Below are 23257 nucleotides of genomic sequence, written 5' to 3' on the forward strand. Positions count from 1 at the left end.
AAATTGGAAAAATTTACAGAAATGTGAACAGAGCCTTAGGTGAACATCTTGACTGAAAGGAATCTAATCTTGTCAGTCCCCCATTGTTACATGTATGGATCAGGCAAATCTGATATTTATTTTCAATAACTAGAAATGTGTTTTAGGGCTCATGCACACGACCATATGTATTTTCTATTTTCATATCAGTTTTTTTGTTTGTTTTTTCATCTACTTTTCTATAGACTGTCGGCTGAGCATGTACGCTCCATGTGCATTACATGTATTCCTTTTCTTACCTTGAGTGAAGTAGTCCCATTGCTGGAAGCCTTACTACACTACCAGGGAACTGAGCCATATGAAGTTCTCGACAGTCAATTCTTAGCTGCTGTAAATGATGCAATTCAAAAGTAAGTAGGCAAATATTGCTTGTTTTGTAGCAACCATGTGCTTTTATATTTTTTGTTTGTTTTTGAAAAATGTGTAGACCACTATTCTAAAAGTATTTAAAGTGAATGCCCCACTGGTTATTTATTTAAAGCTTGCTGCCTCCATAACAACCTGAACTACCGGTATATGCTCACGTAATTTTGCGCACACGTGAATGCCGTAAAATATATATAAATATATATATATATATATATATATATAAAAAACAAAAAAGCAAAACCAGCAGCACAAGACCAAAAAATGATGTGGGTGCAAAATATCCTCAAAGCCGCAGGCTCAAACGGCTATAGGTAAGTATAGATAGCAAAAGAATGAGGCAGCACTCCAACTTCAGGTGAAAACCATGGATCCTTTATTCCCTTGTGCAACGTTTCAATCGCTCATTGCGATCTTTATCAAGCATGGTTTACAAGTGTCATACAGGGGTATATATACCCAAAGTGCATTGTGCCAATAAAAGTGAAAATTATTCAATTACATCAATATATAAACATAAAAACACATTTTAGACTAACAAAAGTGGGTATTGAAGTAAAACCAACATTACAGTGGAAACATACAATTGTACATATAATGTGAAATATCAATATACACGATCGTATAAATGCCGCAGCATTGATATTCTAAATGAGGCTCATTTAGCCAATGATCCACCACATGTGTAAACGTGTTGATTATAATCATAATTATAGACATACAATAAACTTACACAGCAGTAGTTGACAATCGGCGCCAAAATCCGCGTCCTCTCACTCCAGCTGCGCATGTCCAAGCACCAAGCTACGCTACCCACAAGGCCAGACAGGAGGCGTCACGTCGGTCACGAGATCAATCACCTGATCAACCACATGACCAGAGCAACACCCACCCGTCACGTCAGAGGGCGGCGCCGGACCACGTCATCAGGGCGAGAGAGTAACGAACGTCAGAGTGCAAACGGCGTCAGCTAACTGGCGTCGTTGTCACAGTAACCATCCGCACATCCCCGCCCACCAGACGAGCCCATGCTAGGGGCGGGCATGAGCAGCCGGAGCCCACAAGGAGAGGGAGAACCAGAGGGCACAATCTGATTGATGGTCAGCAAGGATAGAATATACAAATGAAAGTCAACACAAGCAATGTGTTGACTAAACATGCACGATCGCTGTGATAAGAGCTCAAAAAACAGAGTGAACGTGGTACACCGTATATCAGCACCATATAAAATCTATCAAGATCGGTGCTATACAGCCCAATATGTGAAGGAGAAGAGAGGGGAGGAGCCAGTGGTTATCCCATTTCCATGGTCATAGCCAGAAGCTCATAGAAGGTAAGAGGTAAAGGGCATGTGAGTGCCCCGTACCCCAACACCCAGTTTCACCCCATATTCTCAAGAGAAAAGATAAGAAGAGACCACCACTCAATATATAGAGCCATCAACAGACAACCAGCATAGTATTCATAGATATTTATTATGACATTTAACACAATTACTTAGTATATAATTATTGTGCCCCATGGAACCCCCCAATCACAAGATAACATAAACGGAGAATCGCAGGATTCCAGAACCGCCGTACAACAGAACCGCTGTCAAAGCATTGATAGAGGTAATCTAGAAGAAAAAAACCAAAAAATGGTTTAGAAAATACTGTAAAATCAGTAATTGTAACAAATGGTAAAATATATGACACTTATACATCTCACACATACACAGATAGAGCCTGAGGAAAGAAAAAGCAGAACCAACAAGCCAGCCCTACATTATATCAAACTCCACTTGAAGTCAACATTAAGACCAGAGGGTCTCAAGGTGTTGAGGCGATGTATCCATCTAAGCTCCCTCTGTTTGAGAGCCCTTGTCCTATCACCTCCCCTCCTGGACTGAGTGATCTGATCCAGAATCATGAATTTAAGATCCTTCTCTTTATGATTTGCTTCAACGAAATGTTTGGGGACTGGCAAATCTCTTCTCTTACGTCTAATGGAGAAATGATGATTGTTGAGACGTGTCTTCATGTCACATGTGGTCTCCCCCACATAGAGGAGACCACATGGACAGGAAAGCACATACACGACAAATGAACTGTCACATGTCAAATAGTGACCAATGGCATAGGAGGCTCCTGTTTGGGGATGAATAAATTTCCCTCCCTTTGTCATGTACGAACAATTTACACAACCAAGACAAGGGTAACTCCCTTTTCTCCGCGATCCAATGTATGTTTGTGCAAAAACTTTAGTTGGAATGTCAGCCGTAACCAATTTATCACGAAAACTCGTGGGGCGTTTATATGAGAAAAGAGGGGGTACAGTAAACGCTGCAATATTAGGGAGATTACTCTTCAGAATGGACCAGTGTTTACGGACAATTTTGGCAATACATCCACTTTGCTCTGAATAAGTGGATATAAAAGGGATTCTCTCCACCTTGTTTTGTGTCAATGTTGGTGACCCCTGCTGTGTCTGTACTTGAGGGGCTTTGCCATGACAACAGCCTCACGATTAAACCTGCAGACAAGGGGGGTGCGGTTGTTGTTATGGACACCCCCAAGTACATACAGGAGATCAGGAGACAACTGAATGATGATAATGTATATAGGGTCATGTCAGGTGATCCGAGATTTGATATAGCCCGTTGTATCAAGAGGGTCCTGGATGCAGCCTTGTGTCAGGACATTATTGACAATGAGCTCTATTCTTTCTTGATTATACCACAGCCACGGACACCGGTCATTTATGTGTTACCAAAGATACACAAATCTATGATAGACCCTCCAGGCCGGCCTATCGTTGCTGGCACCGGATCCATCTTTTCTAACATCTCTATTTTTTTAGATCGTCTGCTTCGCCATTATGCAGTTGATGCTAGATCCTACATTAGGGACACTGGGGATTTCCTTGACAAGATCTCTGGTATTAGACTACCTGATGGATGTCTGGTGGTGTCTTTTGACGTTACCAGTTTATATACTTCCATTGACCACGCAAGAGGCTTGTCTGCTGTCCGGAGACAATTATCCGGAAGTAACTACTCCTGTGATTGTCAGGACTTCATTGTCCAGTTGTTGGATCTTGTTCTGAAGAACAATTATTTTTTGTTCTTAGATAGTTTCTATCTACAATTGAGAGGGACCGCTATGGGGTCAAATGTGGCGCCCACCTACGCCAATGTCTTCATGGCGGCCCTCGAGGAGGACCTTGTCTATGTATCCCACCACTTCAGTAAGGTACTGGGGTGGTGGAGATACATAGACGATGTCTTCCTTATTTGGCATGGTGACCCAGTTTCTCTGGAGTCATTTCATAAATTTTTGAATGGATTGGATCCGGATATTACATTCACTTTGGTCTATTCGGAGACCCAAGTACAATTTCTTGACACCACAGTCATGATAGTTGGAGATAAATTACTTACCGATATTTACACAAAGCCTACAGATTGCAATACATTGTTGCACTACAGCAGTTGTCATCCCAGGTCAACTATTAACTCATTGCCGTATAGTCAGCTTCTTAGGGTGAAGAGAGTGGTACAGGAGGTTGATAAATTGCCTGATAGATATGCACAGATGACACACAAGTTCAAGGAACGAGGTTATCCTTCCCAAGTCATTGAGAAACATCTCAATAAGTTTAAACAGACACAGCAGGGGTCACCAACATTGACACAAAACAAGGTGGAGAGAATCCCTTTTATATCCACTTATTCAGAGCAAAGTGGATGTATTGCTAAAATTGTCCGTAAACACTGGTCCATTCTGAAGAGTAATCTCCCTAATATTGCAGCGTTTACTGTACCCCCTCTTTTCTCATATAAACGCCCCACGAGTTTTCGTGATAAATTGGTTACGGCTGACATTCCAACTAAAGTTTTTGCACAAACATACATTGGATCGCGGAGAAAAGGGAGTTACCCTTGTCTTGGTTGTGTAAATTGTTCGTACATGACAAAGGGAGAGAAATTTATTCATCCCCAAACAGGAGCCTCCTATGCCATTGGTCACTATTTGACATGTGACAGTTCATTTGTCGTGTATGTGCTTTCCTGTCCATGTGGTCTCCTCTATGTGGGGGAGACCACATGTGACATGAAGACACGTCCCAACAATCATCGTTTCTCCATTAGACGTAAGAGAAGAGATTTGCCAGTCCCCAAACATTTCGTTGAAGCAAATCATAAAGAGAAGGATCTTAAATTCATGATTCTGGATCAGATCACTCAGTCCAGGAGGGGAGGTGATAGGACAAGGGCTCTCAAACAGAGGGAGCTTAGATGGATACATCGCCTCAACACCTTGAGACCCTCTGGTCTTAATGTTGACTTCAAGTGGAGTTTGATATAATGTAGGGCTGGCTTGTTGGTTCTGCTTTTTCTTTCCTCAGGCTCTATCTGTGTATGTGTGAGATGTATAAGTGTCATATATTTTACCATTTGTTACAATTACTGATTTTACAGTATTTTCTAAACCATTTTTTGGTTTTTTTCTTCTAGATTACCTCTATCAATGCTTTGACAGCGGTTCTGTTGTACGGCGGTTCTGGAATCCTGCGATTCTCCGTTTATGTTATCTTGTGATTGGGGGGTTCCATGGGGCACAATAATTATATACTAAGTAATTGTGTTAAATGTCATAATAAATATCTATGAATACTATGCTGGTTGTCTGTTGATGGCTCTATATATTGAGTGGTGGTCTCTTCTTATCTTTTCTCTTGAGAATATGGGGTGAAACTGGGTGTTGGGGTACGGGGCACTCACATGCCCTTTACCTCTTACCTTCTATGAGCTTCTGGCTATGACCATGGAAATGGGATAACCACTGGCTCCTCCCCTCTCTTCTCCTTCACATATTGGGCTGTATAGCACCGATCTTGATAGATTTTATATGGTGCTGATATACGGTGTACCACGTTCACTCTGTTTTTTGAGCTCTTATCACAGCGATCGTGCATGTTTAGTCAACACATTGCTTGTGTTGACTTTCATTTGTATATTCTATCCTTGCTGACCATCAATCAGATTGTGCCCTCTGGTTCTCCCTCTCCTTGTGGGCTCCGGCTGCTCATGCCCGCCCCTAGCATGGGCTCGTCTGGTGGGCGGGGATGTGCGGATGGTTACTGTGACAACGACGCCAGTTAGCTGACGCCGTTTGCACTCTGACGTTCGTTACTCTCTCGCCCTGATGACGTGGTCCGGCGCCGCCCTCTGACGTGACGGGTGGGTGTTGCTCTGGTCATGTGGTTGATCAGGTGATTGATCTCGTGACCGACGTGACGCCTCCTGTCTGGCCTTGTGGGTAGCGTAGCTTGGTGCTTGGACATGCGCAGCTGGAGTGAGAGGACGCGGATTTTGGCGCCGATTGTCAACTACTGCTGTGTAAGTTTATTGTATGTCTATAATTATGATTATAATCAACACGTTTACACATGTAAATTTAAGGAGAGAAGGTAGGTTATTGGTGGCTCACCTGGTCAGTACAATGTGTAGGTGCTCTGGTTCTGGACTGATTCACCCAATCAGGAGGAGGTTTATAACAATAAAAGTATATAGTGGAAAAACCGGCACTCTACATCTATCAATAATGCTAGGGAGGCAATATGTGGGATAGTAAAATATGTATTTATTTTTGTAAGGGTACGTTTTTTAGGAATGGGAAATAAAGAGGTAAAGGTTCTAAAAATGTGGAGGTCCAAAGGATGAGGTTCTCATAAATAAAAATAGCAATAAGAATGATGTTTTGCCATATACAGCGTTTGCAGATGCACAATACCAGAGATATGTCAAAAAATATACCAAAAAATAACAGGAGTAACAAAAAATAGCAGATATATGCAGAGTGGAGGTGTGGCACTGCAGTAATTATCTAATAGCGGTTTTCACCTTCCGTGGGTACAGTGAATGGTTGTGTCCATTTATTTGTATTCCATAAAAATTATCTATCTGTACCTACGGTCTTGGTCACATAGGAGGTATATAATATATGGATAGAGCGGTGAAAAAAATAGAAAGGATAAAAATATATAAAAAATGAAAAATGTAAAAATATAAAAATATGTAGTAGGTCAGTCGGGTGCTGTACTTAGTGTGGCGTCCCACACATTAAGGGAACTGCACCCTGACTGTTTACCTTTCTTTGCGAGGTGTCCTGGTTGTAGGAGCAGCCTTGCTGCGCTCTGCGGTGTTTGTTTTTCCCGGTCTTCTCGGCGTGCCACGTGGATATGACGTCACTTCTTCGGTGTCTCAAGTGTCTTAGCCGGACTTGGATTTAAGTTTTTTCGTTGGTGGTCTTTTCAATCCGGAGGATTCAGATGGGATTCGTTGCTCGGAAGCGCTTCCAAGGTGAGGTTATTGGCAGGTTTTCAGAGGGAGGTCACCAGACGCGTTTCGAAGGACTACGCTGCCTTCTTCATCAGTGGTAGCCCTCTGACTGCCGTTGGATGGAACCACCACATCCAAAAGTCCGGACCATACAAAATAAGATCCAGTCCAGGTCTTTGAAAGATCCACCAGCAGCATAAAAGGCAGTACAACGGCAGTCAGAGGGCTACCACTGATGAAGAAGGCAGCGTAGTCCTTCGAAATGCGTCTGGTGACCTCCCTCTGAAAACCTGCCAATAACCTCACCTTGGAAGCGCTTCCGAGCAACGAATCCCATCTGAATCCTCCGGATTGAAAAGACCACCAACGAAAAAACTTAAATCCAAGTCCGGCTAAGACACTTGAGACACCGAAGAAGTGACGTCATATCCACGTGGCACGCCGAGAAGACCGGGAAAAACAAACACCGCAGAGCGCAGCAAGGCTGCTCCTACAACCAGGACACCTCGCAAAGAAAGGTAAACAGTCAGGGTGCAGTTCCCTTAATGTGTGGGACGCCACACTAAGTACAGCACCCGACTGACCTACTACATATTTTTATATTTTTACATTTTTCATTTTTTATATATTTTTATCCTTTCTATTTTTTTCACCGCTCTATCCATATATTATATACCTCCTATGTGACCAAGACCGTAGGTACAGATAGATAATTTTTATGGAATACAAATAAATGGACACAACCATTCACTGTACCCACGGAAGGTGAAAACCGCTATTAGATAATTACTGCAGTGCCACACCTCCACTCTGCATATATCTGCTATTTTTTGTTACTCCTGTTATTTTTTGGTATATTTTTTGACATATCTCTGGTATTGTGCATCTGCAAACGCTGTATATGGCAAAACATCATTCTTATTGCTATTTTTATTTATGAGAACCTCATCCTTTGGACCTCCACATTTTTAGAACCTTTACCTCTTTATTTCCCATTCCTAAAAAACGTACCCTTACAAAAATAAATACATATTTTACTATCCCACATATTGCCTCCCTAGCATTATTGATAGATGTAGAGTGCCGGTTTTTCCACTATATACGTTTACACATGTGGTGGATCATTGGCTAAATGAGCCTCATTTAGAATATCAATGCTGCGGCATTTATACGATCGTGTATATTGATATTTCACATTATATGTACAATTGTATGTTTCCACTGTAATGTTGGTTTTACTTCAATACCCACTTTTGTTAGTCTAAAATGTGTTTTTATGTTTATATATTGATGTAATTGAATAATTTTCACTTTTATTGGCACAATGCACTTTGGGTATATATACCCCTGTATGACACTTGTAAACCATGCTTGATAAAGATTGCAATGAGCGATTGAAACGTTGCACAAGGGAATAAAGGATCCACGGTTTTCACCTGAAGTTGGAGTGCTGCCTCATTCTTTTGCTATCTATCTATATATATATATAAATAAAGCAATGGTAGAATTTTAATTTTTTATTATGCGCCTCACAAAAAATTGAATAAAAAGCGATCAATTGACTTATGTATTCCAATGTGGTACAAATGATAACAAGCCCTCAAACATCTCTATCAAAAGAAAAGTAAAAAAAAGTTATGGGTGTTGGGATGTGGCAATGCAAAAACATTATTTTATTTTTTATTTTTTTTAAAAGGACATTTTATTGTCTTTACATGACTTCGGGCTATGACTGATGTCTTTGTGTCTTTGCATGGCTGATGGGCGTCTAATAAAGGCTCCCAGGTCTGGCTTCTGCGTATGCATATTAGTTCAGAGGCATGGCCTAATAGATTGCCAGTCAGCATCCTACTGACAACATATTACACTGTACTACATAAGTAGTACAGTGTATTATGTAAGATCAAGTTATTGCATGTCAGAGTCCCCTTGTACAACTAATAGGTGGTAAAATAAGACTTAAATAAAGTTTTGTTTAAAATAAATTCACATGAAAAAAGGAAAATCCTCCAGTTAAATGTAAAAAAATGAATAAATAAAATCCCTTCCCCATCGTTAATATTGTTGTATTCATAATGAACATATATCTTTTTAATAGTGAATTGCATAAAAAAAAGAAACAGACACATACAAAAAAACAGAATAAAAAGTCATCAAAATGTCTTATGTACCCCAAAATGGCACCAATGAAAACTACAAATCGTCCCACACAGCTCTGTTGAAGAAAATAAAAAAGTTATGGGTCTTGGGATGCTTTTATGCAAATACTTTTTCTTAAAAAATAAAAAAGTTTGTGTGCATAGGTAGTAAAACTTAAAAAACACTATAGTATATATTTTTAGTATGCTATAAAGTAAACATCACAAAACCTAAATTGTAAAAATTCCATGTCTGAAGTGCTGTGTTTTTTTTTTTACCTTCCCCTTAAATTTTTTTTTATAAACGTTAATTGATGAGTTATGTGTACCCCAAAATGGTGCCATTAGAAACTACAACTTCTCTCACAAAACAAACAAGCCCTCTTATGGCTACATTGATGAAAGGTTTAAAAAAAATTGTGGCTATTGGAGTGCGACGATCAAACAAATAAAAAATAATTGCTTGATCGCTAAGGTCCAAAAGATTTAAAAATTATCACAGTCTGTAACTGGAGCGAAGCACTTACTGTTGTCGGCATGTTTTCTGTCTGGACACAGCCTGTTAGGGCTCGTTCACACGACCGTGCCGTTTTTTGCAGTCTGCAAATTGCGGATCCGCAAAAAAACGGATGCGGCCTGTGTGCCTTCCGCAGTTTACGGAACAGGAGGCCCATTATAAAAATGCCTATTCTAGTCCGCAAAACGGACAAGAATAGGACAGGACTCATAATTTTTTACGGAGCAACGGATGCGGACAGCACACAAGAGTGCTGTCCGCATCTTTTTTGGACCTTTTGAAATGAATGGTTCCGTATACGGACCGTATGCGGAACGCAGAAAACCTTCCGTATACGGAACGCAAAATACGTTCATGTGAACGAGCCCTTAAGAATATAAAAAAACATACCGGTAATTAGGGGTGGGCGGTATAGGCGATATGCGATATAAATTTGTGCCACGATATGGATTTTGTGCATATCGCCGGACTGCTATATGACCACGGAGCGACCATGGTATGTCAGTGAGCAGCATTATACTCACTTGCGCGATGGCCGCCGGGCACTCCTTCTTCTGTCTGTGCGGTGCATTGCTAATGTTTATAGCTCACGTGCGCCGTGGCCGCTCCTTCTTCTCATAGGTATGTGCGGTGCATTGCTAATCCTCTAAGCGTTAGCAATGCGCCGCACAGACAGAAGAAGGAGCGCCCGGCGGCCACGGCGCACGTGAGCTATAAGCATTAGCAATGCGCCGCACAGACAGAAGAAGGAGCGCCCGGCGGCCACCGCGCATGTGAGTATAATGCTGCTCACTGACATACCATGGCAGCTAGGACTTCAGTAGCGTCCTGCTGCCATGGTAACCGATCGGAGCCCCAGCATTACACTGCTGGGACTCCGATCAGAACTGCTGCTGCCACCGATGATGTGGGGGGGAAGGGGGCCCCTGCCACCAATGATCAATACTGGGGAGGGAGGGGGGGGCCACTGCCACCGCCACCAATGATGGGGGGCGGGGAGGGGGACCCTGTGGCCACTGCCACCAATGATTAATACTGGGGAGGGGGGGTGGGTTTGAGTAAGCAGAGGGGGCTGATAAGAGGGAGAGGCTGGGGGGGCTACATGAGAGGCTGGGGGGCTACATGAGAGGCTGGAGGGCGGATCAGAGGCTGGGGGGCTGATCGGAGGCTGGGGGGCTGATCAGAGGCTGGCTGCCAAATGTCAGCTCCCTGCTGTTGTGTGCACAAAGCACAGGGCAGCAGGGAGACTGTAAAGTCCTATTCAACCTAATAGAGCTCTATTAGGGTGAATATGACAAGGGTTCTAGCCCTTAAGGAGGCTAATAGTTATTAAATAAAAAGTAAAAAAGTTTCCCCCCCCCCCCCCCCAAATATAGAAAACAATATATTGCGATATATATCGCACATGCTTAAAATTATATCGCAATATAGATTTTTGGCCATATCGCCCACCCCTACCGGAAATATTCTTTCTTCCTGCCTCCCACCGGTTACTCCTTGATGCTCCCTTGACCTCTGTGGCACCCTGTTTACATCACCTATTTAGCCGTGTGTTTATATAACTGTCAGACACTCCTGTAGACCTTGGGACATTACATGGACATGTCTTCACAGAGGATGAGGGGGCATCCAAGAGTGACAGAGACAGTCCACCCTATTCAGTCTATTCCCAGAGTCAGTACAGCAAGCATGTTTTTCTGTTTTCATCACTCGCTCATTTAGCTGCAACATGTACTGTAGTTTAACAAAGCCTAGGTAACAAAGGCACAATTAAGAATCCTTGTTATCTTTGTGTATATATTTTATGCATCTGAAGTGGAAGAACTGGAGAGAAAGTTTAATTAGCTATAAAGGATGCTTGATAAACATTGACGTGCTATTGCTTTGTGTGTACTCTTACTGCCATCTAGTGGCAGTGGTAGGAGCTACTGCTTAAAATGCCGTAGGTCATTTTAATGTGACTTTTCACATAAAAATTAATCTTTACTCCTGACCTATGTCTGTGCTAACACATATCGTAAACTTTCCATTCGGTTTTATGGGAGTAATCTAAGGTTTGCAGAGATTTGTTATCTTGCTTCACTTTTTGTCGCCTCTGAAAACATATATACAATATTCCCCTATGAAAATGGATATGAATTTATGAGAAGTTTTTTTTGTTTTTTTTAAATACAGATATGTCAGTAATGTTCTGTCAGATGAATTATTTCATTTGAATGGAAGCAGCTCTGCAGTAACCAGACATCTATAGTACCTGTGTAGTTGCTAGTAAAAATAGCTGATTGTCAGGAGTTCAGGGAGGCTGACCCCTGCCGATCCGATCTTGATGACCTATATGGAAAACTGTTTAATATACACCTGACCAGTGTAGTTCAAATTTGGTGTCTGTCCCTTTTCTCTCTCTTTTTTTCCCCCCCCTTGAGCCCTTTTTTAGGTTTATGCACTTGGTACCTGTATGGGCCCCAAACTGTTTCCCTCCTTTGTTGTGAGTTTTGAATCATTTTCATATATGACATTAATCACTTTTATGTTGAGAGCAAATAGGAACCAGCCATTTTTTTAGCGATGACTGCTGTGACATAGCAAGGGGTTTTGTTTGGGAAGACAGGTATTTTCCTTCCAACATGGTCAGATGGGCTGATTTCCAGCCAGGTGAGATCAAATACCGGACTGGAGTTTAAGTGCCGGTCCGGGTTTTGGCAGCACCTGGCTGTCCTTTAAATAGGCAGCTGGGCTCAGCAGCTGAGTCTCTGTTTTGGGATCTGAAGCATGGTGCTGTGCTAGAAGGTTGAGAGCTGCATAAGGGCTGTATGCTAGGAAACAGGCCCCTAAAGCCTGCTGTGGACTGCTGGGGATAAAACGGCTAGCAAGGTGAAGTGGCAGTTCTATGGACTTTTCATTGTGTCAATTAACACCAAGACTGTTATAAGTCGTTTTTTCTTTTGCCTTTTGTGTGAATAAAGATTGACATTTTGATATACAAACTTGTTTTGCCTCTGTACTGCGTCCGCTTACCCTGCCTACCAGAGCAAATCCTCACAATTGCTGGAGGATGCGGACACACACAGTGAGGCTGGCGTAAACGCCAAAATATTTTTGTTTTCGGGTACGGCTTGATGACCTGGATTAAACCAACTAAATTCAAACCTGTCACGTGACAAAATGGAGGCTGTAATGAAAGCTCTCGTGGAGGCTAACCAACACCAGCAAGAAACAAACCAGCTGCTGTTACAACACATGATGACTTTACAGACTGCAGGAGCGTCCCAGAGTGTCCATGATGTCCGGAAAGCAGTCCGTGCGGCCATCCCCAAGATGACACCATCGGATGACGTCGAAACCTACCTAGCGATGTACGAGAAGGTGGCCACAAGGGAGAATTTACCCCGAGATCAGTGGGTTGAGGTTGTCGCTCCGTTCCTAACATCCGATTCCCAGCTGGTGTATTTCGACTTGCTGGACGATCAGGTGGCCGACTACCAGAAAGTCAAGACTGGGGGTGAATGTGTTGGTCCGGGCCCAGCGGGTGCATCAGTGGGGTTTTAAGCCAGCTGAGCCTGTAAGACCCCAGTATTTTAACTTGCTTAACCTCTTGCAAAAGTGGCTACAGCCTGACTGTGCTGAGCCCCACTGCTATGCTGGACCATCTGTTGGCTGATATGAACCCATGTACACGAACTATGGCTTCCGTCAGTTGTTAAATGCTAGGAAGCTGTGTGCATCGGGTGCCCCGGAGACTCTGAATCACCTGTGCCAGGTGGAGGTGGGAGACACTCTTCAGCAGAGGCTCTGTTGGACTCATGGAGTCTGGTGTCCCTGGTAAGGGCTCCCCTGGTACAGTCCACGGAGTATACTGGCCAGAAAGTCGGGATCATGTGTATTCATGGAGACTTCAACGGCTATCCCACTGTTATGGTGTCTCTATCCACGGTTGCCGGCAGCTGTACCCACGAGATGGCTGTCGCCACCAATCTACACTACGAACTTATAATAGGGAGAGACTTCCCAAGCTTCCCTGCTCTGTGGCCTGCTACGAGAGTGACTGACTGATACCCATGAGACAGGGGTAACCCTAGCAGAGTGGCCCGGCTCAGGGGGGAGACCAGAACCCTGGGAACCTGAATCCGAAGGGCCAGTGGTAGGGGTGACCGCCACTTCGTTTGAAGAGGGGGGAGACAACCCCGCTAAGTGTGATGGTGGGAGACATGGAGGACTTGCCGCCGGGTCCTGAGCTGGCCGACCTCAATGTCTCCGGGGTAATTTTGGTACCGCCCAATACCTGGACCCAACCCTATCCCAAGCCTGGGAAAATGTATTAATAGTAGATGGTGAACCACAACAACTAGGGGCCAATTCGGTGTTCCCCCGTTTTGTGGTTCATCAGGATATGTTGTACCGGGTAAACCAGCTGCAAGGTGAATCCATTGAACAGTTGGTGGTGCCCCAGGCTTATCGCAAACTCTTGTTAGAGTTAGCCCACCAGCATGTTCTCGGGGGTCATCTGGGAATGCAGTAGACACAGGACTGGATACTACAATGGTTTTACTGGCACAGTGTGTTTAGGGAGATGGAAGAATTCTGTAAGTCTTGCCCGACTTGCCAGGCAACTAGCACCCAGCACCTTTTTCACAGTCCCTTGGTACCTCTCCCGATCATCAAGGTGCCGTTTGAGCGAATAGCTATGGACCACGTAGGCCCAGTACCGAAGTCTGCTAGAGGACACCAACACATCTTGGTCGTCCTGGACTACACCACTCTGCAACATACATCGGCGAAGCTTATAGCTAATGGAGATATTCTACAGAGTGGGGCTACGTAAAGACGTTCTGACTGACCAGGGGACCCCTTTTATGTCCAAGGTCATGAGGGAACTCTGTAAGTGGCTGCATATCAGACAGTTACGGATGTCCGTGTACCATCCGCAAATGGACGGTCTGTTTGAAAGGTTTAACAAAACTCTAAAAACTATGTTAAAAAGGGTGGTGTCTAAAGATGGGAAGGATTGGGACTTTCTTCTGCCCTATCTCATGTTCGATGTGTGACAGGTACCCCAGACTTCTACTGGGTTCTCGCCCTTCGAATTGCTTTATGGCAGACATCCTCGTGGTCTGTTGGACGTGGCCAAAGAGGCGTGGGAACAGCAACCCACTCCACATAAAAGTGTCCTGGAGTATGTGCAATGAGCAGGACACTGGGTCAATTGGGTTGCTATGCAGTGGGTCAGTTTTATATGTGTATAAGTTCGTGACGCCAGTTGCAGCTTGCGCAGGTACTGTAGCAGGGCCCTTTAAGATGGTGTAGCTCAGATACCAGGTGAGGAATGCCAGAGAGGGAATAATGTCTCTATGCAGTGTCAACGGTGTATCCTACCTTGGTATGGCTGGACTCCTGTATCCTGGCTCACATGCAACAAAATGAGTGTTGTTAATAGGAGTTCTGATGAAATAAGTGAGATCCAGTCTGAAAGGATTTTCCAGCCTCTCGTGGAAACACAGGGTAGCATTGGTAGTACGCCACCGCCCTCTACCGGTGACAGTAGGGATAGACCGTGCAGACAGCCTGGAAAGGGTTGCTGTTACACGCTGCAAACCGGGATCCACAGCCGGTGCAGGGAGTGGCAGAACTTCTGGCTGCAAAGGCTCAGGGAGAGCTGGAACAGCGCCTTGGGGCTGTTGAGGTTGCTTCCAAGGGAGCACATAGGGAGGCATGAAACATGGCTGCACCTTGGGATTGAATGTTAATACACTATTATTTATTTGCCCTACCTTCAGGGTTGGTGGCGGTGACAAATCTGGAATCAAGGGTGCAGGGGCAGGTTGCTCCTTTTCTCTGAATAGCAGACGGCCATCCGGGGTCTCCTGTAGACAACGGGTCCTGCCCGCAGAGCCTGGATCCTCCTGCCAGGTCTTTGGGGTGACGGCAGGGGAGAGTGGCTTCTGCAATAGGGAGACTCCTGCTGCAAAGAGTCCTTGCATGGACCTCATGGCGGTGTACTCCTGGGGCAAATAGTGTCTCTTTACAGACCAGCGACCCACAAATACTTCAGTCCCGGAATAATTGTCCTGGAGGAACCCCACTCCTCTCTCCACCGAGAACCATAGGACGGTTCCGGTCCTCCTGGCCAACTTGGGGTCTCCTGGTTGGGGATCATCAATCACCTGCTTCACCCATTCCTCGACCGCCGACTTGTATTCCCATGCGGTCTGGGCGAAAGCAGTAATCTCATGTGGGACATCTGGGTTTAGGCTGCGGAGCTTCTCTTAGCTGGGCGGCGGAGTGGAATCTTCAGGCGCCTCCACCGCACCAGGATGCACAGACAGCGGTGCAGGTTGGGGTCCGGTGACGTTGGCTGGTGTCGCGAGACGCGGTGCAGGCTTGGGCCTGACGGCAGGTGCTGGGGTCTCTGGACGTGGCAGTGAGGTGGACATGGACCGGGCCTGGGCCTCAGGGAGCGGGGTTGCTCCTACCTGATGATGCGGCCGGTTCCGGTGTCCTCTGGTCACGATCCTGCAGCTACATCTTCTGTGCCGCAGACTGTGTGCTGGTTTCAGTAGCGACGGCCCCTGCGGTGGATGGCTTGACGTCCACTTCCATTCCTGTGGGCACATCTTCTTCCGCTGTGGCACTTGCGTCGGTGGAGGGATCCACAGCTTCTGGGAACTTGAACACCTCCTGGCTCTCCAGATCAGGAATCGGGGCTTCAGCTGGCGGCCTTCTCCGACTCCTCTGGAATACCGGACAGGGCAGGTGAGACTGGGTCTTTGGGCACGGAGGGATCCACTGCCTCCGGCCTGGCACCAAGGATTGATGGTCCACGTCTCTGTAATAGCTGGAAGACCTGGATCTCCAGCGGCTGTTCTGGGTAAACGGCCTCTCCGCCGATGGACATTTCGTTCCACCTGGGATGCGAGTAAGCCATGTTTGTTGCTCTCCTGCACACACTGATCGCCAGAACTAAGGGAGGGGCGCAGAGGGTGGAGTTTTTATCACCTCGGGCCAGGTCAGTAACAAGTTCATGGAGGGCGTTTTCTATTTTTCCCGCTCCTGAAGGGGCGTATTCGACACCCTCACGCCTTTCTGTAGGGGGTGTTACTAGATTTTCCCGCTTCTGGGGGGCGTATTCCTCATTTTCGCGCTCTTGAGAGGGCGTTCCTCTGTTCCTTTGTTCCTTGGCATGGAGACGAAGCGCCATTTTAAAACGAATATGGCGAATTTCCACAATGTCAAATTAACTCTTCGAATGCTGTAGCGCATATTTAGCGCTTTCTTGGCACAACAATGCAAGTAAGAAAGTCACTTTTTTAGCGATCTTTGCACAATCTTTAGCCCTTACTGTTATACTGTGAAACATACAATTTAAGTCCTTTTTTGCGCACAATTAGATGCGGTTCTGTTGTTAGGGATGGACCCACAATACAATCCTATCCTGTTCGTGACGCCACTTGATGCAATGAGCAGGACACTGGGTCAATGGGGTTGCTATGCAGTGGGTCAGTTTTATATGTGTATAAGTTCGTGACGCCAGTTGCAGCTTGCGCAGGTACTGTAGCAGGGCCCTTTAAGATGGTGTAGCTCAGATACCAGGTGAGGAATGCCAGAGGGGGAATAATGTCTCTATGCAGTGTCAACGGTGTATCCTACGTAAGTGAGAGTGAGTCTGCACATTGCCGCCACCTACTGGTGTACAGGAATAATTACAGCAATTTACATAAAACAGTCATAAGAAATTCAGATAATGCAAATGTAATGTCAGATTACACCAGATGATAACACATTTACACTTTAACATCATGTAGCAGGGTGACAGAGTTTTAGTGACATACTCTGGGATGTTACATATGTTACAAGATGCAACAGCGGATAGACACCGTTTTGCCTCTTGTCAGGGAGCATATGGAGGCCGCTCAGCGTGGCCAAAGTCGGATCTATGATCTGAAGGCTCGGGTCCAGATCTTTAACCCGGGTGATTGGGTTTTGGTTCTGGTACCGACCGTGGACAGTAAGTTCCTGGCTAGATGGCAGTGGTCCTACGAGGTACTTGAGAAAGTTGGAGAGTTAAATTACAAGGTACACCAGCCAGGGCGGCGGAAGCAAGAGCAGGTTTACCATGTTAATTTACTAAAATCTTGGAAAGAAAGGGGGACCTGTACTGAAGACAGCCCGTGGCCGGGTTTTCTAGCGAAAGAGGTTCCGGCTCCAATGTCTGATGCAAGGGTAGCGGTTGCCACAGTAAAAATTGCTGACAGCCTCTCCTCTAAACAGGCTCAGGAGACCAGGGAGTTCGTTAGTCGGAACAGGGATGTGTTCTTGGACCTCCGTGGACGCACTAGCGCAATCCAGCATGACATTGTCACTGAGCGTCATGCAAAAGTTCTGTTAAAGCCATACCGGGTACCTGATGCTCGGCGACAAGCCATCTCAGAGGAAGTGCAGCTCATGCTATGGCTAGACGTCATCGAGGAGTCTAAAAGTGAGTGGACCAGTCTTAATACCCAAGCCGGACAGGACGTTACGGTTTTGTAAAGATTTTCGTAACCTGAATGAAATATCTAAATTTGATGCATATCCCATGCCTCGGGTGGATGAGCTTATTTAAAAGGTTAGGCCAAGCCTGGTATTTTTCTGTTTTGGACCTCACTAAAGGGTACTGGCAGGTACCCTTGACAGAGGCTGCCAAAGAGAAAACTACCTTCATTACACCAGAGGGGCTGTACCAATATAAGGTGTTACCATGCATGGCGCCCCTGCCACTTTTCAACGTCTAATGGACATTGTGCTTTGTCCACATCAGCGGTACGCCTTGGCTTACCTGGATGATATTGTCATTCACAGTACCGACTGGGAAAGTCACCTGCCCAAAGTACAGGCCGTAGTGGACTCCCTTCGAAAGGCCGGTCTAACCCCCAAAAAATTTCGATATTGTTAGAGGAGACAAAATACCTAGGGTATGTCATTGGGCGCAGAGTCATCAAACATCAAGTAAACAAAATAGAGGCGATAAGGAATTGGCTCCGACCTGTCACCTCTAGGTAAGTAAAGACATTCCTGGGAATGGTGGGATAATATATGAGGTTCGTTCCCCATTTTGCCACTTTAGCAGCTTCATTGACAGGGCTCTTGAAGGGACGGAAGTCTGTGATGATCCACTAGAATGGCCAGGTGGAAGAGGCTTTCTCTGCTTTGAAGTCGACCCTATATGGGTTCCCGGTTTTGGTGATGCCTGACTTCAAAAGGGAGTTTATAGTACAGACCGATGCTTCCGAAGTAGGCCTCGGTGCGATACTGTCTCAGGAAGTCAATGGGGAGGAGCATCCCGTTATCTTCCTCAGCCGTAAGCTCACTCCAGCCGAGACCCGGTACAGTATAGTGGAGAGAGTGCCTGGCCATCAAGTAGTGGGCACTTGAGTCTCTACGCTATTATCTGTTGGGGAGAAAGTTCCCTCTGGTGACCAACCACTCCCCTCTCAAGTGGATAAGCCAGGCCAAAGAGAGGAATGCTCGGGTCACCAGATGGTTCTTGTCCTTGCAAAACTTTAAGTTTACAGTAGAATACAGGGCAGGCCGGTTACAGGGAAACGCTGATGCCCTGTCCCTGGTACACTGTCTGGGGTGTGTTCACCCCCTCAGGGTTGAACAAAGGGGGGGGGGGGGGGAGGAGTATGTGACATAGCAAGGGGTTTTGTTTGGGAAAGCAGGTATTTTCCTCCCAACATGGGCGGCTGGGCTGATTTCCAGCCAGGTGAGATCAAATACTGGACCGGAGTTTAAGTACCGGTCCGGGTTTTGGCATCACCTTTAAATAGGCAGCTGGGCTCAGAATCTGAGTCTCTTTCTTTGAATCTGAAGCATGGTGCTGTGCTGGAAGGTTCAGAGCCGCATGAGGGCTGTATGCTGGGAAACAGGCCCCTAAAGCCTGCTGTGGACTGCCAGGGATAAAACGGCTAGAAAGGTGATGTGTCTGTTCTATAGACTTCTCATTATGTGAGTTAACACCAAGACTGTAATCAGTCGTTTTTCTTTTGCCTTTTGTGTGAATAAACATTGACATTTTGATTTGCGAACTTGTTTTGCCTCTGTTCTGCGTCCGCTTACCCTGCCTACCAGAGCAAATCCTCACACTGCACAGGGAGATGAAACTGTGTTAGCTATTTTCACATCTGCATTTTTGCTGGATCCGGGAGGGGATCAGCTAAAACGCATCCATTCAATAATACAACCGTCTGCATCTGTTCAGAATAGATCAGGTTGTATTATTTCCAAAATGAACAAGACAGCACTAAAACCCTTGTAAGTCAATGGGCGCCGGATCAATTTTTTTTTCGTGTCTGAAAAAACGGATCCGGCACCATTGACTTACATTGTGTTTCACACAAATAGCTTTTTGTGTACTGCATGAGAACGCTACGGAACGGTACAGAGTGCATTTTGATGCACTTCGTTCAAGTTTGTTCAGTTTTTTTGGAAATGAATGGGGAGAAAATTGAAGTGTTTTACTGGGGTTTTGAGATTCTGTGACTGTGGTTTTTTTTTTACTTCATTTTACCAGTGTCATGAAGTACAATCTCAGAATGGCCTGGATAAGTCAAAGCTGTTTTATCACCACATAAAGTGACACTGTTCAAATTTGCAAAAAATGGCCTGGACCTTAAGGTGAAAACGAGCCCAGTCCCTAATGGGTTAAGCAGCTAATCTGCGGGGGTGCCGGGAGTCCGACCCCCTGCCAATCCGATATTGATGGGGCATCAATTTCATATTCCTGGATAGCACCTTTTAATTGTCAAAGAATTCTTAATATATTAATACAGTTCTACAGGGAAGATGCATATTTAGAAGGAACATTAAAGGGGTTGTCTCACTTCAGCAAATAGCTTTTATCACGCAGATAAAGTTAATACAAGGCCTTTACTAATGCATTGTTACAATCCATATTGCTTCCTTTGCTGGCTAGACTCATTTTTCACATTCACTGCTTGTTTTCATGGTTACGACCACTCTGCAATCCATTAGTGTGGCTATGCTTGCATACTTAAAAATAAAAATAAAATAAAAAGCACCAACCTATATGAGCTACCACTGTCCCGGTCACCAGAGATGCTGAAATTTTATTCGTATAGTGTACCAGCACGGCCATACTAATGGATTGCAGAGTGGTCTTAACCATGGAAACAAGCAGTGTATGTGATAGAAAAATGAGTCTAGCAATTTAGAGAAAGCAATATGGTCGTAACCATGAAAATGAGCAATGTATATAGTTCATTGATCTTATTCCCTAGACTGCGAGCATTTGTAGACAAGACTCTGAGCTTGTCATTTCTTAACCTTTGTGCTACTGGCCTCTTCTGGCATTGTTCCGGGGGCAGTCGGACTGCTGGATTATCACTCTGTTTCCCCCCTTTCCTAGCCTAAGAAGCATTTAAACTAGGAAAGGGGGGCAAAAGAGTGATAATCCAGCAGTCCGACTGCCCCACCAGAACAATGCCAGAAGAGGCCAGTAGCATAAAGGTTAAGAAATGACAAGCTCAGAGTCTTGTCAACAAATGCTCGCAGTGTAAGGAATAAGATCAATGAACTTGAGGCTATAATGGCATCTGAGAATATAGATGTAGTGGCTGTTACTGAGACGTGGTTCAAGGGCAGTAATGACTGGGATATATCAATATCAGGGTTCTCTCTATACAGGAAAGACAGAGAAGGCAAGAAGGGGGGAGGGGTGGCCCTGTATGTGAAAGATAGCATAAAATCAAATTTGATACAAGTTAGCGAGAACAATTTAGAGTCAGTTTGGGTTACCTTGCAGCTTGATAATCATAAGGTAACTCGTGTAGGTGTGATATATAGACCACCTAGCCAAGTCAAATAATTAGATGATCTACTAGTTGAGGAAAATGACATTGATGGGGGAAGTTATCATTATGGGAGACTTCAATCTTCCAGATGTAAACTGGAGAACCAAAATAGCTAGTTCTGCCAGGAGTACAGATATTCTAAATTCCCTACTGGGATTATCTCTACAGCAAGTAGTGGAAGAGCCAACCCAGAAGGAGGCCATTTTAGATTTAGTATTCACAAATGGAAATTTGGTATCTGATATTACTGGAGGGGAAAGCTTGGGATCTAGTGATCACCAGGCAATGTGGTTTACTATAAGTACAGTGACTGAGTCACACCACACAAAAACTAAAGTTTTAGAGTTGAGAAAAACTGACTTTTCTAAAATTAGATTAGTGGTATACGAGTCCCTATCAGACTGGAACAGTTTCATTGGAGTCCAGGAGAAATGGAACTACTTAAAAGTGGCACTATTGAAGGCAACAGAAAATTGCATTAGGCTTATCAGTAAAAGCAAAAAAAGGAGGAGACCACTGTGGTACTCAGCAGAAGTGGCCAAAATCATTAAAAACAAAAAGATAGCATTTAGGAATTTATAAAAAAAAAATATGAGGATGACAGACAAATGTATAAGATTAGGCAGAGAGAGGCCTAACAAGTTATAAGAGATTCTAAAGCACAGGCAGAAGAGAAATTAGCTCAGTCAGGGAAAAAAAGGCGATAAGGCATTCTTCAGATACATAAATGAAACAAGGAATTACCAAATTAAAAACAAAAGAAGGAAGGTATATGGAAGAAGATAAAGAACTAGCTGACTGCCTCAATGAATACTTCTGTTCAGTTTTTACAAAGGAAAATGAAGGAGAAGGACCTCAGTTAGGAAAGAAGACTAATGAATCTTTTGATGCATGTGTCTTTACAGAGGAAGAGGTTCTAAGTCAACTGTCTAAAATTAATACAAATAAGTCAGAGGGGCCTGATGGCATTTATTTAACCAATCACTGGCAACAGGAGTCGTCCCAGAAGATTGGAAATTAGCAAATGTTGTGCCCATTCACAAGAAAGGTAGTAGGGAGGAATCGGGCAACTATAGGCCAGTAAGCCTGACCTCAATAGTGGGGAAATTAATGGAAACCATACTTAAGGAGAGGATTGTGGAACATCTAAAATCCCATGGATTGAAAGATAAAAAACAGCATGGGTTTACTTCAGGGAGATCATGTCAAACTAATCTTATTGATTTTTTTGATTGGGTGACTAAAATAATAGATGGAGGAGGTGCAGTAGACCTCGCTTATCTAGACTTTAGTAAGGCTTTTGATACTGTCCCACATAGAAGGCTTATTAATAAAGTGCAGTCTTTGGGCTTGGACTCCCATATTGTTGAATGGATTAGGCAGTGGCTGAGGGACAGGCAACAGAGGGTTGTAGTCAATGGAGTATATTCAGACCAAGGTCTTGTTACCGGTGGGGTACCTCAGGGATCTGTTCTGAGACCCATATTGTTTAATATCTTTATCAGCGAAATTGCAGAAGGCCTCAATGGTAAGGTGTGTCTTTTTGCTGATGACACAAAGATTTGTAACAGGGTTGATGTTCCTGGAGGGATACACCAAATGGAAAAGGACTTAGGAAAACTAGAGGAATGGTCAAAAATCTGGCAACTAAAAGATAATGCACCTGGGATGTAAAAACCCAAGAGCAGAATATAAAATCAGTGATACAGTCCTAACCTCAGTATCTGAGGAAAGGGATTTAGGGATCATTATTTCAGAAGACTTAAAGGTAGGCAGACAATGTCATAGAGCAGCAGGAAATGCTAGTAGAATGCTTGGGTGTATAGGGAGAGGAATTACCAGTAGAAAGAGGGAGGTGCTCATGCCGCTCTACAGAGCACTAGTGAGACCTCATTTGGAGTATTGTGCTCAGTACTGGAGACCATATCTCCGGAAGGATATTGATACTTTGGAGAGAGTTCAGAGAAGAGCTACTAAACTGGTACATGGATTGCAGGATAAAACTTACCAGGAAAGATTAAAGGAC

At 44.5% G+C, this 23257-nt stretch overlaps 1 protein-coding gene across 3 annotated transcripts in view; it reads left to right on the top strand.

Moving 5' to 3' along the window:
• Positions 1-23257, top strand: part of FANCC (FA complementation group C) — a 212497-nt gene that overhangs the window by 87473 nt on the left and 101767 nt on the right. For all 3 annotated transcript variants that reach the window (XM_044273494.1, XM_044273505.1, XM_044273500.1), the window contains exon 7: positions 225-389. In XM_044273494.1, the coding sequence (XP_044129429.1) occupies positions 225-389 (165 nt within the window). The remainder of the gene's footprint in view (positions 1-224; positions 390-23257) is intronic.

The sequence above is a fragment of the Bufo gargarizans genome, chromosome 1 (assembly GCF_014858855.1).
Source record: "Bufo gargarizans isolate SCDJY-AF-19 chromosome 1, ASM1485885v1, whole genome shotgun sequence".
In the NCBI taxonomy this organism is placed as follows: Eukaryota; Metazoa; Chordata; class Amphibia; order Anura; family Bufonidae; genus Bufo; species Bufo gargarizans.